Source organism: Colletotrichum fructicola (assembly GCF_000319635.2).
Source record: "Colletotrichum fructicola Nara gc5 chromosome Unknown KSG_Nara_v1_contig03, whole genome shotgun sequence".
NCBI lineage: Eukaryota > Fungi > Ascomycota > Sordariomycetes > Glomerellales > Glomerellaceae > Colletotrichum > Colletotrichum fructicola.
The window spans coordinates 1,474,687-1,488,018 of NW_027094053.1; the positions used below are offsets into that span (position 1 = coordinate 1,474,687).

At 51.8% G+C, this 13,332-nt stretch overlaps 6 protein-coding genes across 6 annotated transcripts; 2 read left to right on the plus strand and 4 right to left on the minus strand.

Annotated features, from left to right (window-relative positions):
• Window positions 1-1,844: 1,844 nt before the first annotated feature.
• Window positions 1,845-2,174, minus strand: CGGC5_v005196 (uncharacterized protein; the record flags this gene model as incomplete). The annotated part of the gene is made up of 1 exon (XM_032033160.1): window positions 1,845-2,174. One exon carries the CDS (start codon window positions 2,172-2,174, stop codon window positions 1,845-1,847), a length of 330 nt encoding a protein of 109 aa, XP_031893054.1.
• Window positions 2,175-3,141: 967 nt separating this feature from the next.
• Window positions 3,142-3,659, plus strand: CGGC5_v005197 (uncharacterized protein; the record flags this gene model as incomplete). The annotated part of the gene is made up of 2 exons (XM_032033171.1): window positions 3,142-3,239; window positions 3,299-3,659. The coding sequence occupies 2 exons, from the start codon at window positions 3,142-3,144 to the stop codon at window positions 3,657-3,659; spliced, it is 459 nt and encodes a 152-aa protein (XP_031893053.1).
• Window positions 3,660-3,847: 188 nt separating this feature from the next.
• On the minus strand, window positions 3,848-5,472 carry fl-1 (Conidial development protein fluffy; the record flags this gene model as incomplete). The annotated part of the gene is made up of 4 exons (XM_032033182.1): window positions 3,848-4,103; window positions 4,152-4,261; window positions 4,314-5,282; window positions 5,335-5,472. The coding sequence occupies 4 exons, from the start codon at window positions 5,470-5,472 to the stop codon at window positions 3,848-3,850; spliced, it is 1,473 nt and encodes a 490-aa protein (XP_031893052.1).
• A 907-nt stretch (window positions 5,473-6,379) lies between these two features.
• Window positions 6,380-7,687, minus strand: alp1-4 (Alkaline protease 1; the record flags this gene model as incomplete). Its single annotated transcript, XM_032033193.1, has 2 exons — window positions 6,380-6,946; window positions 6,998-7,687. The coding sequence occupies 2 exons, from the start codon at window positions 7,685-7,687 to the stop codon at window positions 6,380-6,382; spliced, it is 1,257 nt and encodes a 418-aa protein (XP_031893051.1).
• Window positions 7,688-8,517: 830 nt separating this feature from the next.
• Window positions 8,518-9,744, minus strand: CGGC5_v005200 (AB hydrolase superfamily protein; the record flags this gene model as incomplete). Its single annotated transcript, XM_032033204.1, has 4 exons — window positions 8,518-9,105; window positions 9,164-9,224; window positions 9,273-9,631; window positions 9,682-9,744. 4 exons carry the CDS (start codon window positions 9,742-9,744, stop codon window positions 8,518-8,520), a joined length of 1,071 nt encoding a protein of 356 aa, XP_031893050.1.
• A 675-nt stretch (window positions 9,745-10,419) lies between these two features.
• On the plus strand, window positions 10,420-10,866 carry CGGC5_v005201 (uncharacterized protein; the record flags this gene model as incomplete). The annotated part of the gene is made up of 1 exon (XM_032033217.1): window positions 10,420-10,866. The coding sequence occupies one exon, from the start codon at window positions 10,420-10,422 to the stop codon at window positions 10,864-10,866; it is 447 nt and encodes a 148-aa protein (XP_031893074.1).
• Between the last annotated feature and the right edge of the window lie 2,466 nt (window positions 10,867-13,332).

Consider the following 13,332-nt stretch of genomic DNA (forward strand, 5'->3'; position numbering starts at 1 on the left):
TTGTTCATGCCGACCATCAAATGAAGATAAATTCAATGACGACGCATCGGACGCGCCCGCAATTTCTCCAGACTTCATACACGTGGATCATTATTTCTTGGTTTCTATCTTTGTGATGGGCATTTTTCAAACATCATCACTACCCACTTGATTCCTTGCAAAGAAAACCTCTACACTGAAATGAGATCTACTTTCGGCTTCCCGGAATGCCAGAACGGCCTCTTTTCGTCACGACTCAGTTCTGTCTCAATGCCTTTGACGGTTTCTGCGTAATCAATCACAGCAAACAGAACGTAGACCACACTAGTTGTCCTGTATCGCTACGGTCAGTCGAAAAGCGGCATGCTCAAGATTCTAGGCGGCATACCAGGTCACAATGCCAGCTCCTATCGTGGCACGACCAACTGCGCCTCTTATGCGAAGGTCCGGTGAACTCTCGCAGAGAAGGCGGTCTTGATTTGACCCTATCAAGCTCATGTGTCGCTGGGTTTCTGGGACGGCAACGTAGACACAAAAGCCGAGGGTGAACACCGCAAGACTCAGTACCGATATCCGAGGATCTGAGCCGCGACGGATACTTGAGTTGACTCCTATCTCGACTGAAAGAAATATGGCCTGAGAAGTTGTTGGCTCGAATTACGTATTGACGAATCAGCCGCTCACTTACTGTAAATATGAAAAGAGTCTCGTTGAGGGTAGGATACTCGAGTCCATCTCCTTCAAGACTGGTGGCCAGGTCGTGACTTTTCCGCAACCACGATGAATAGTACACGCCAAACATGGTGAGAGCCAATGCGCAAATCTGGAATAGCCGCACGGAGTACATGGAAAATCTGAATAACGTTCTCAAGGCCATGGTGAAGGTTGAAGAAATATGAGAAGGCTCTGAAAAAACAATCAAGTTGGCAATGCTGAGGAAGAACGTGAACAGCAAGTGATTAGCGAATTCGAAGCAGAAAGTGCTTTCTCTAAATACTTCACTCCAGTACGACCAAACACATGAATCTCGATACGCCAAGCGCCGGGTGGATATAAACGTGGAACTGATCGCCTCGTCAGCTCGGCGCGACAAACTCACAACAGCCATTCGCGTCAGCTTAGCGTCTCTACCAAGTCTGCTGTGCAATGGCGCAGCTGCGACCAGGACCTTTCGGGTTCTTGGCCCGACTGACTCAGCCCAAGTACTCCTATATTAATCAATGCTTGCAGGTGTCGGAGGCTCGCGGTCAAAGTCCTCAAGGATCATCCCTAGTTGCGATACATCTTGGCGATCCGGACGATCGGGACACGGATGCCGTTTAACCAGGTTCATCTCATCACAGACACAGAATTTGACGAAGTGCGGGCGACGAGCACCTTTATGGACAGCTTATTGAGGTAGGAGATCGACCAACCCTGCTAGAAAAACCTCAAGAGTGGACGCAAAAGGGACTCCGTGCGAGTTATGGAAATCTTGCGATAGTTCCGGCCGGCAATGGAGTCTTCGACCATCCAACTGGTGAATCTCGTTTATGTTGGCAGCGTTTCCGGATAGTTGATGTCAAAGTTCGTCGTGAAGACAAGGCATATCATACATCACGGAGCACTTATTCATGTGAGAAAACTAAATCTCTTTTTCCCTGAACTACCTAATAACCATACATCTTGGCCCGAGACATCACGAGACACAGGCTCGGCAGGCGACGAGACCTCCAGAGATTCTTTCCCTCAGACCTCTGAAGGCCGCTGCAAAGATGTCTCGGGCGTTCCACTGTTGCGCATTCCACTCCACTTGCACAAGACCCCCAACCTCACCATCTGCGTTAACCTCAATCGACGCTTGTCAATCGATTGTCGATTGTGCTTCAATAGCGGTAACGGGTGCGACCTTGATCGTGGCCATCAGCGTAAAAGTTGCTGCCCCACTGATGGCGCCGACGACCTTGGAAAACTTGGTCGCCCCAAAAGGAGTCACTCTTAGGACCACCAGTCCAGCCGATCCACTCGTCCTTGAACCGCTTCATTAACTTTTCCTTCTCGCAAAGGAACTCCTCGCGCTTGATCATGATGAGGTAGTCGTCGCCGGAAACCCACTGAGTCTCTGTGATTTCCCTGTCGACGAGGGTTCGCCACTCATCCTTCTGGGATGATTCCCACTTGTTCCAAGAGCTGCCGCTGGACTGAGAGTTACCCATTTCGATTGATGTTTGTTTGGGCTGTAGATAGGTGTTTGTTTGTGCAAGCCTGGGCTTGTAGATGGGATTTTAGTGGATGATTATTGATTAGTAGAAGCTCAGAGGCTAGTATCTGGCGTCTTGATGAAGTTAGATTCTGAGGGTAGATGAAAGATGAATAGTAGATTGATAGTAAGACAGATGGTATGATAGATGTCAAGATAGATGGCAAGATAGATGGCAAGATAGATGGCAAGATAGATGGCAAGATAGATGGTCCGAATTGAACTTTCGATCTGTCTTTAGGTTGTAAATATGATTACAAGGATTTGACTTACTTGTGTGTGGTAGATGGTAGAGTGGTAGTATTGTAGAGTGGAAGTTGTTGTGTGTGGTAGTTGTAGTGGGTGGGAGATTGTAGTGAGTAGTAGATTGAAGTGTGTGAAGAGGATGGATGGGAAGAAAGATTGAGCCCAGATGAGAGAAGCTGAGGGCTGTACTTTATAGTCTTTTGATGAGAACATTGATAGCTACTCAACTTCTACAGGTTCTATCTTGTGTCGACTTCAAAGCATCGTGTGTGAGCCTTTTGGTTGATTTGGGTGTATCTCCGATACTACCAGGCCACAGAGGTCGATCGGTGACTTGATGTTGCTGGTGATCCGTATATGTCGTGAAGAGAGTTTCAAAAAGCTACGGTGACGAGGACGCATCCCGTCGAAATTTTTCGTTCCCAAGTTACTTGATAGTTATTTAAAAGCTCAAAAGAATCTTCATATATAGTTATGACTCCCAATGTCGGCAAGATTCCTGCTTTTTCCCTCTTCTCCCACATCCATCGAAGACCCGTCACCAACATTGCTTAAATTCCCGTGGAAAGGCTGCCAGGCTACTTCAAGCGCTGCGAGAGCATCCAATCACCGCGTTACGACTTCTTTCCTTCCTTTCTCTCGTCTACATTTGGTTGTCCACCCATTCATCAGTCATCATGACCGAGCAAAACCCACAACCACAAGGCCCAAATAGGGACTCGGCTCCCTCTGAGCCTGAGAAGAAGGTGCCCGCCTCCGACTTGACCTCAAAGGGGTAAGTTATCTCTGTGGCCATTTCATGCCAGTCTCTAATTGCTAACGATATACTTTCAGGGAGGCTCGGTCATGTTCGTCCTTGTCGGTGCAAGACGGGCAGGATGCCAATGCTGAGGGCAGCTTTCAGCTCAGCTTTGATCCTCGGACTTTTGAGCCACCAGAGGGAAGTTCAAGCAACGATGCCAGTCAGGGCCCAAAAGCTTCGGTACCTGAAAATTCCGAGTCGATGGGCAACCTTGTCAGCCACACCTTATTCTCTCAGATGGCGCCAACTAGCTATCCGAGGATCATCTCCGAAAAGGATTGCGACCTTCGCAACAAACCGCCAGACAACAAAAAGTCGCCAGACAATCAACCGCCAGGCAACAAACAGCCAGACGGTTCAACAAAAGGTCGCTGTCGGAGATTTACCGCGTAGCGCGAATTAAGTCTGTAGGAAGAAATCGCCTTGAGAATGACCCTGAGGGCCCCGAAAATAGAATTCTTTTTCGTCAATTCATCTTGCCTCATTACACAGATTTGTCATCTCTCACCCATTACGAGCACAACCTTGGTGACTTCGTATTAATTATCCTTTCCAAACCTCTTCCCTCACCGAACAACCTCTTAGTCTCTGATGTGGAAGCCCATACTCTCAATCTCCGGAAACAAGGCTCGTATCGACTTGTCCAAGCTCCAGTTTGCCCCATTGGTAGCGCGTTCGAAGAATGCCCTACTCAACATCCTCCGCCCAGTCAGAGGACAAATGTCCACCGCAGCCTCAATGCTGTACGGCCACCCAACACTGGTACCTCCGGTGTCCGTCGTACCTGGAGAAAGCCAGTCTCGGAATCTGTTGATCAGGGCATCGCGGATAGCAGGACTGTCAAGGTGGTCAGAGATGAGCGTCGCCTGTAAAATTGGAGCTTACTGTGGTACGAGGTCAATATTCATACGATGTGGCATGAATCGCTGGTGCTTCGTCGGGCGGATCATCTCAGGCATTAGTGCGTAATTAGTTGCCGTGGGGAGGATATTCCACTTCGATCGGTTAGAACTGCATGCACAGAGCTCTCTGCGCCAGTTTACATACCCTCATGTACGTAGCGTAAAGGGCGCAGCTCGCCAGCTGAACGAAAACATCGTACCCTTCAATATTCTTCACCAACTCACAGGCCCAGGAGTGAACGTCGTATGCATCCCCAGGCTGTCGGTCTCGGAAGAAGAGCTCAAGGTCAATCTGATCTTGAGGCCCCAGGACCTGATACGACGGCACACCGTTCGAGAGCATTTCCATCGCAGCATCCCTATAAGTGTAGAATATGTTCGATAGTGGGCTGCCATCGGAGGTCATGAATGAGGGTAGGCGGTACTCCTCAGTTCGCATGTTCATCAATTGCCGTGCTTGCACTGCTGGAGGATAATGGTTTGCTTTTATGGCGCTCGAAAGGGGCAAGTTTCCGAAGCCTTCGACAGCGCCCGGTGGGAGAATATGACCCGAATGATTTGCTTGGTCCGCCTTGACTATGGCTTTGAGAAACTCGGAACATTTCTGGTCCTCTTGCTCAGGTAACAAGGCTGTCTCTGTTCCTGCTGATGGCGAGTCTTTGCTGAGGTCTATCGAATCGACCTGGTCAAGGAGGTAGTGCATCTTGTCAATGTGCCACGGTACTGCGCCTGTCGGAAGCATGACGCTGTCATCCTGCTCGACTTTGACACTAGGCAAGGAACTTTGTGAAGACTTCCGGTCGAACCAAGTGCTCGACCCATCGCTGGAACTCTCGTTGCTTGGTTTTCGTGGTTTTTGTTTGCCCTGTTTGAGTCGTCGCAGAATCACTTCCGGTGATTCGTCCGCAGCCAGCCTAGCCATGATCTCGGCCTTCATGGCATTGTCCGCCGACTTCAACAGCTCAAAGAGAGACTTCAACGTGTCGACCTGTCCAACCAATTGGCGGTTCGCCCTGCGGATACCCTGCATCCTCGTCTCGCCATGATCGACCTCGTAAACGCAATCATGATTAGTCGCCGCACACCGGCTACACGACGGTCGTTGGCCATCGCACTGAGGTTGATTCATAAGTAACGGAAAACAAGACGGTCCGTACGAGACGTACCTTTTGCCGTAACTTTCGGCATGACCCGCACGCGATGCGCCCCTTGGGTCCCTTGGAAGCTGGACTTGGGGGCGATGCGGGGAGGGGCTTATCATCGGAATGCCCACGAGGGCGGATCGCACGCAAATTGGTCGACATGAGCTGTTATGATACGGTGATTGCCCTTCCGATGGCCGGTGTGCACAGAAGCATCGTTGCCCGTCGTTTTCTTAGACGTGTCTATGTTTGCGGCTCAGCTGAGGTCGTTGATCGAGACAGTCATCCAAGGCAAAGAACTTCAACGACGCATGTTGTGGGTCAAAAGACCCTAAGTAGTAGCACTACCGAAACCCCTTGGACTAGCGCTGCAGGGTCTGGCGCTCGCGATCCAATGGGAAGGTGTCAGTATCTCACTTGGTAGAACTTTGGCGGAGCGATGGTGCCGCCGTCATTCGCGGGCAGCGAGCCTTTGGTCCTTTATTTCACAAAAATGGCTTGTGAGGGGGAAGGGAAGAAACATGGAGCCACGGTTCACATGTACTAGGCTGGATATGTGTTGGTGAGGGGGGAAACCTTTGGGAGCTCGCACTAATTCTCGCGTGCATGCCCACCATAAGCATGGTTTCTTTTTTAGAACATGGTCTCAAGAATCGGGAAAAGGTATCGCCCTTGAATGACAAATTTGACACTCCCGTCGATTCTAGTTTCGCTCGCTTCCCGGCAAGATCTGGGGTCTAAGTAAGCCATTCGATTAGCAGCTTTTTGCACAGGAATAGTCCCTTCATCTAATCCATCCATGGTGCCATTGTTTTCCTGTTCAACAGATCTCAACAGCATTTAGATTTGTGCGAACAGCTCACGGAGTACGGCCGACACCTCATATGTCGATCGTCTCTATGCAATAGAGCAGAGTGACGTCAACAAACCTTAAAATACATGTCACTGCGTCTGGGCGATGCCATAATCATTCTTATTTGTCTACATAGTACAACAAGATCCGGCGGTCAGTACAAAGTCTTACACAATCCAGGTTTTCTCCTCCCTTCGCAAAGCTGATCGTCCCATCTTAGCGGCCGCTGCCGTTGTTCACCAACAGATTAGGAGATCCCTTGGGGTCTCCAACGACATCGGGGATCGCCAGCTCCAGGATCCGATTCGTGGCTGCGTCCGGGGTTCCCAGGCCCGACTCCAGGCCCCTGAGGTAGCACACCAACCCCGCAACGAGCGGCGCCGCCATGCTGGTGCCCGTCTTCGTGGCCGTGCCGGTGTCGGAGGTGTGGGCGGCGCTGATGATGTCCCGACCGGGCGCGAAGACGTCCAGCTCCGGGCCGTAGTTGCTGCCGTAGATGTCCTCGATGATGTTGACGCGGCCGCGGTCGGGCTGGGTCATGCCGACGGTGAAGGACTGGGGGAGCCTCGCCGGGGAGACGTCGGTCGTCGGCTGGTTGCTGTTGCCGGCTGCGACGACGGCGAGGACACCCTGCTGGTAGGCCGCGAGGACGGCGTTGTCGAGAGCGGTGGTGCCGCCGACGCTGCTGAGTGAGAGGTTGAGGACGGAGGAGTTTTGGGCACCCTTGCTGACAATCTCGTCGATGGCCCAGGTCATGCCGGTAAGTATCCAGGATGTGGAACCCTGAAGAATGTTAGTGAACAGTCGCGGGTTATTTGAATCGTTTTGACATACCGTATCGCCGTCGAAGACCTTGACGTCGACAACGGTGGCCTTCTTGGCAACACCATATGTCTTTCCGACAATGGTAGCAGCCACGTGGGTGCCGTGGCCACTCGTGTCCGAGTTCGTGCCGGTCTGCTCCGTGGAGCCAGTCACGCCGTTGATGCCGAAGCGGGCGCGTCCCTCAAACTCCTCGTGCGACAAGCGGATGCCGGTGTCGAAGACGTAGGCCGTCGTGCCCTCGCCAGCACTCTCGTCGTAGACGTACTCCGTCGCACCAGCCTCCAGGTGGGACAGGTCACCCAGACTCCAGATGCTGCTCGTCTGCGTGGTCAGGTCGCGCTTCGAGGTCGCGGGGGTCTCGGTCGGCTCAAGGTAGATGAGCGTGTCAGGCTCGACGACCAGAACCTCGTCGAGCTCCGAGATCGTAGCCAGAGTCGCGCCGTCAAAGGAGCCGCTGTACGCGTTGAAGTCGCCAATCTGGAACGTCTTCTCGACCTCGCCGGCGGCACCGTCGCGGCGGCGGAGCAAGCTTCGCACGGCGTTGTGATGCGCCGTGACGGCCTCGGGGCTGGTGCCGGGCTTGAGCTGGATGATGTACTTGCCGGCCATGAGGCCCGGGTCGGCGCGGCGGTTGATGCCGCTCGGCGCCGCCAAAGCGGGCACGATGGCGCTGAGGAGAGAGACCAGGGTTGCCTTCATAGTGATCGGTCGGGCGGTGGCACTGCGTCGATGACGATGACATTCATCCTTATGGGACGGTCCTCCGGCGGGGTTTTAACTGTCGCTGTCAACCCATGCATCGTCGCGGAGACTCCTGTTCTTGAATCGGACAGGAGAGAATGCCTGCATGGCGTGACACGGGGACGATATCCTATTCAGGAAGCTCGCGATGCCGCCTGTGGCGGGTAGATCCGACCCCCGGCCGGCTCCTCTCACCGGCGGGAACGGCCTCGTCAGGCTTGTTCTTCGTTAATTGACTGCAAAGACCGGTCGCCGATCAACTCCGCCGCTTGATACTCGAACCTGTCACTTAGAACTTTGATAAGCATTTCAAGCAACGCGTTAAAAGACCTCGTATCGCGACCAAGATGAGCGCCTTCCCGGCAGCCAAGACCTCGCCCCGAAATGAGGCATGGGTCGCGATGGAACCCTGGCATTGAACCACCTTCCCCATTCTTCCAAAGCGCTCCCCCGCCAAGCTTCATGGTTCCTGCGTAATCGGCCACTGCCGAGACTGCCATTATGCATAGCTTGACATCAAGCTTAATCAGGCGACTCTCATCCGTATTCCATTCAAGATACGAGGCAACAGAACCACGGTTGAACCCCTGCCGATGCTTTTGACGCGCCACTCTGGGTCGGAACCGAGAACGAGTCCGGATGTTGCGATACATGAGAAAGCTCACGACAATTGCTGACAAACCATGTATTTTGACTGGGCTTTATCACCATATCCGTGTAGACCACAGCCGGCGCATACGACCATAGCAAGATGATAAAATACAAGCTAAGGCAATGATTCTTCAAACCTATTTCTGTTCCAACAGCCACTTCACGCCCTTGACCGTATCCTCGACAAACTGCTTACTCTTCTCAAGGTATGGAAAATTCGTCCAGAAATAGTGCGGCACACCAGTGTAGATGTCTAGCTTGGTCTTCACACCAGCCTCTTCCCTCAGTACCCGCTCATAAATGAGGCCTTCGTCTCTCAAGGGGTCCAGGCCGGCAACCTGGAAATACGCAGGCGGCAAGCCCTTGTGGCCTTCACCAATCTTTCCATTGTGAAAAGGCACGAAGAGGGGACTCTCCATGTCTGGCTTGAGAACAAGTTGGAGGCCGGCAGCCGCGTCTTTAGCATCGCCAATGATTGGGTCTTTGCTCGGTGTCACGGCAGGGTGGCTGAGATACTCGGCGCGATACTTCTCCGGAACGTCCTCGGGGGGTAAGAAGCACATAATTGCTGGGACGCAAAGGTATTGGCCAGTTACGGGTGGCGAAAGCTTGTTGTCGCGAGCCAGATGGGCGAGAACAGCTGCGATGTTGCCGCCAGCGGAGCCACCGCCGATGATGAACCCACGAGAAGGGTCTGCGCCGAGTTCTGATGCATACTTCGCGCACTAGATTCCCAACATGTCAGTACATTGAGTAAAAGGAGAGGGATGTCGTCTGACTAACCCACTGGAGCGCATCCCAGGAATCGTTGATGCCCGTTGGAAACATAAATTCGGGTGCAAGTCTAAGTCTGTTAAGTCTTCGGTCGTTCCAACCTTACCATAGATCTTACCGGTATTCAACGTTGACACAGACGGCCCCAAGGTCACGACTGAACAGCCGACAGTTAACCTCCTCATCCGTCAAGTCACCCTGAGACCAGCCTCCCTCATGGTACATGACAATGAGAGGGCTTCCTTCCGCGGGAGCCTTCACCGGCGTGTAGATGCGAATCGTAATCTCGTGGCCATCCCTGACCTTGATCTTGCGATCCTCCTCACGCACCTGTTCCGGGACGGGGCCAGGAAGGTAACGCAAATGGTGCTTCTCGCGCAGATGCGTAGCTCTGTGTTCTCGCAATGCGAAGAAATCGGCTCGACCATAGTACGGATCACTTGGCTGTGGTCCGCGTACCGGACGTGCCGCAAGCTCCTGATCATGTATGGTTAGCACCGTACAGGTCATGCAAGGCAGCAGCTTACAGCCTCAAAGTCCGGATCAGGGACGCCGTATGCAAGTAACTCTTCACGGGTTCGGGGCGCCATATTGTGATTCAATAGAATTGATTGGTCCGGCAATATGATTGAGGTTGTCCATAGAAGTATGAACACCAAGGGCAGGTGGGTGTGCGGGGTTGTGATCGGAGAAAGCGGCGCCTTTGTACCTCCCGACTGATGACGTTAGTTGCTCGGTGGCGATTATCTAATCACACATGCGCTTCATTAAATCAAACGTCAAGGCCAGCTGACGTGAGACAGTTAAATGTAGATATTAGACGATTAAATTGAAAAGGAGGCTTGAGTTGCCGGTTCTGTGGAGACTTGGTTTGTGGCGAATATGCAAGTTCATCTCAATTTAGTAGGTTGCAGAAAGCTTGGGCAGAGTGTTCGGAGATAGCTTCAACCTGGAGGCATCTGGAGGAGGCTGCCACTTAATGACCGTAACTGTTCAAGGTGTAGCTAAATCATTCGAAAAAGGTGGCACACCATGAAAATGATTTTTGCGTAGGTTGCTGATGAGGATGAATCACTCCAGTTAGTGGACGGCCCTAGATGCTGTTTTGATCCGATCTCTCCAGCATTCAAGGGATCGCTGAATCACCTTTCAAGCGAGGAAGGAGTATGTACCACAATGTTTTCTCTCTGAAGCTCCTTCTATCTCTTGCAGACTACAATCCAACCTAAACCAGACCCAGAGACCAACCCCGACGACGACGAAAGATGGCGACGCCAAACACCGACATGATACTTGCCATGCAAGACCCCTACATGCAGCAAATCATCGACGGCATCAAGACCTACGAGTTCCGCAAGTACAACATGCATGGCATTAAGAGAATTTGGTTCTACAGAACCGCCCCTCACTCCGCCATTACTCACGTCTGCGAGGTATCTCCCGCCGCAACCCGCAACCCCGGCGACCAGCACATCCCTGAGAACGGCCTGGGCAACAAAGAATTCAATGACAGGCACCCGGACTGGAACGGCTACGACTTTGCCTACCGCATCAACTCCGTCTACCAGATCAACACATCAGGCGGCCAGGGTATCACGTGGCCCCAGATGAGAGATGAGCATGGAATGAAGATACACCCTCGTGGTCGCGTCAGACTGCCGGTTTCCATTGCAGAGCAGTACCCCTGGCGTCAGCAGACCAGGATTCTCTGAGAGTTGGCCGAGGAGACAGATGATAGGGACGAAGGATGACGAAGGGAGATAGAGGGAGACGAAGGGCGGCGAAGGACGGAGACGGACGATGGAGATCGAGTATGAAGGTTTATGGCGAGACGATTCAATGAGAACTATCGCATCATTCCACAAATTGCCTAACCATCTGCTGCCGCATTTGTGAAAAACGCCCGTCGTGATCTCACTGTCGGTGTCTGATCCACTTCTCCCTGGAACCCATACCCAAATCGTGTATCCGCCACTTCCGCGCGGGAGCCACAGCTGTTTCCTTCGCCGCTTTTCAAAAGCCCATAACCTAGCTTCTGCCTCATCAGGTCTTTTGATATGTATCCCCGATCGCTTTGCGGGCCACCCCATTTCGCCCCGTTCAAAGACTCGGTTCTGGTCGCTGCCAAAAGACTAGAAAACCGATTGTTCCTAGGAATACCGCCATTCTTTTGCAATGCTTTCGTGCCAGCTGCCACTGCTATAATCGCAAAAAGTGCAGCTACGCTGTAGACAAGCACGAGGTTCCGAGCCCGATAATAGTACGCTGTGGCAGGTCGTGTCCGTGTACATTTATATTCATACTCGCTTCCGTTGTTTGTACCCGTTTGGACGCTTGGATCTGCAGCCCATACGTTGACCACAAACCTCGGGTCTCCAAGCGAGGACAATATCAGCGTGTCATAGTATCTTTCCACTCTCGTTGAAATATTTGAGAAGGGGCTATAGGTTCTCTGGTCGATCAGATCCGTTTGCAATACGTGACTGTACACTTGGAAGTATGGTTGTGAAATTGTACCGTTGATCCTGGAGCGAAGGAAGGCACCGATAGTATGGTATGCAGCAGTCTTTCGATATCTTTGAATGTCCGTTGGCAATATGTAGTTACCTTCCGGAATGGCGGTGGTGTTATCCATGGTTCCATCGTTCGCATCATGTCCATTGACTGTCGTGTTGATAATAGGACTTAAGAACTTGCGGTCTTTGATGCGATGAAGTTGAACTCCGTCTATGTATCTGAGCTCGGCAGTATATTCAGCCTCGTAGTGCTCACATGTGATCAGCACGGGATCCCACGCTTTTGGATTGAACGAAGCAAAGTTTCCCGGTTCTAGGAAAGGTGGTATAGACGAGTCAACAATCTCAGAGTAGGCAAGCCATATAACCGGTTCCGTTCGAAAAGCTCCAAGGGTTTTTGGAAATGGTGGTTTTCCCTTAGGTATTCCTCCAACATCGGTATCATTCAATTGTGGGTTGACGTATTCGCCTATACTGGCGTGAGTAATCCAAGTGTAGTTACCAGCTGGCACCAACCTATCGAATGGATCGTAAGGCCACGGTGCTTTTGCCTCTCCTGATTGTTGCTGAAGACCGCGGACCTTCGAACCTACTCCTCTAGCGAGCTCTTGGCATTGATAGCCAGGGCCAATAAACTGGATCTCTATGGTGCAGTTCCACCCCTTTTCACAAACCGTAAAAGTGTCGTCCAGATTTGTGAATGGTCGCTTGAAAATGGTGCCTGCTTGGAAGACATTCTGGCTCTGGTCGCTTGGTCCTGCCCAATAGTCAAAAAAGCTCGGATCGGACTGGTTTGTGCTTGTGGTATTCCAGAGATTTACCGAGAGCACAAAAAAGTCATTGATCTTCCTTTCTTCCCTGAACTCTACTGTTTCTTCGTGGGAAAAGTTCAAGCTGCGGACTCCACGGCAATTCGCTTGCTGGACTTCGAGCGCTGACTCCACGAGCAACGTGTTTGTAGACAGAATGACAATGAGCGGCGATACCCTATGAAATTATTGTTAAGGACTCTTTGAGAACTTCTCTTACCAGCAATAGAGGGCCAAGAGTGCTACTACCTTGCTATTAGAGAGGAATTCCAGGTTCAACAGAGAGAAAGGGGTTTCAGCTGCGGCAAACATATCATCCAAGGTGTTGATAGCCAGCATCTTGGACCTAGCAGTTGCCCAGAGCTGCTCTCGGTAAGCTGTTAATACTGAGGCAACGAAGCTAGCTTTCGCTGCGAAAGCAAGAGCCGTGCCGTAGCGGAGCATGAGTAGCTGGTCATCGCCATATACAATCTTGCCTTCGAGCGATGCGTAGAAGGCATGATGACCGATAGCAAAGCCGATTCCAATGATGCAAAAGAGATAAATGTTGTAAGTTGGGCTCCAGATATCGCGGGTTAAGATAAGTCTCTCCCACCAGCTGGCTTTCGGGATTTCTGTGGTGTCCAAGACGTCTTGGCTGGGAAATGGGCTTGAACCTTGCTGTGGACGGACTAAACGCTCCTGAGACCCGAAGTTGTCCCTGACTTCGGTAATATCGACGCCATTCGTCGTGTTTGGCGATGAAGGTCGTGTGTGGTAAGGCTCACTTCTATCAGACGGACGATGAGAAATGTTGGACATCTCCATCATGTCCCAGTGCACTTTGACTTTTTTGCCGATCTTTTCTGTGTAA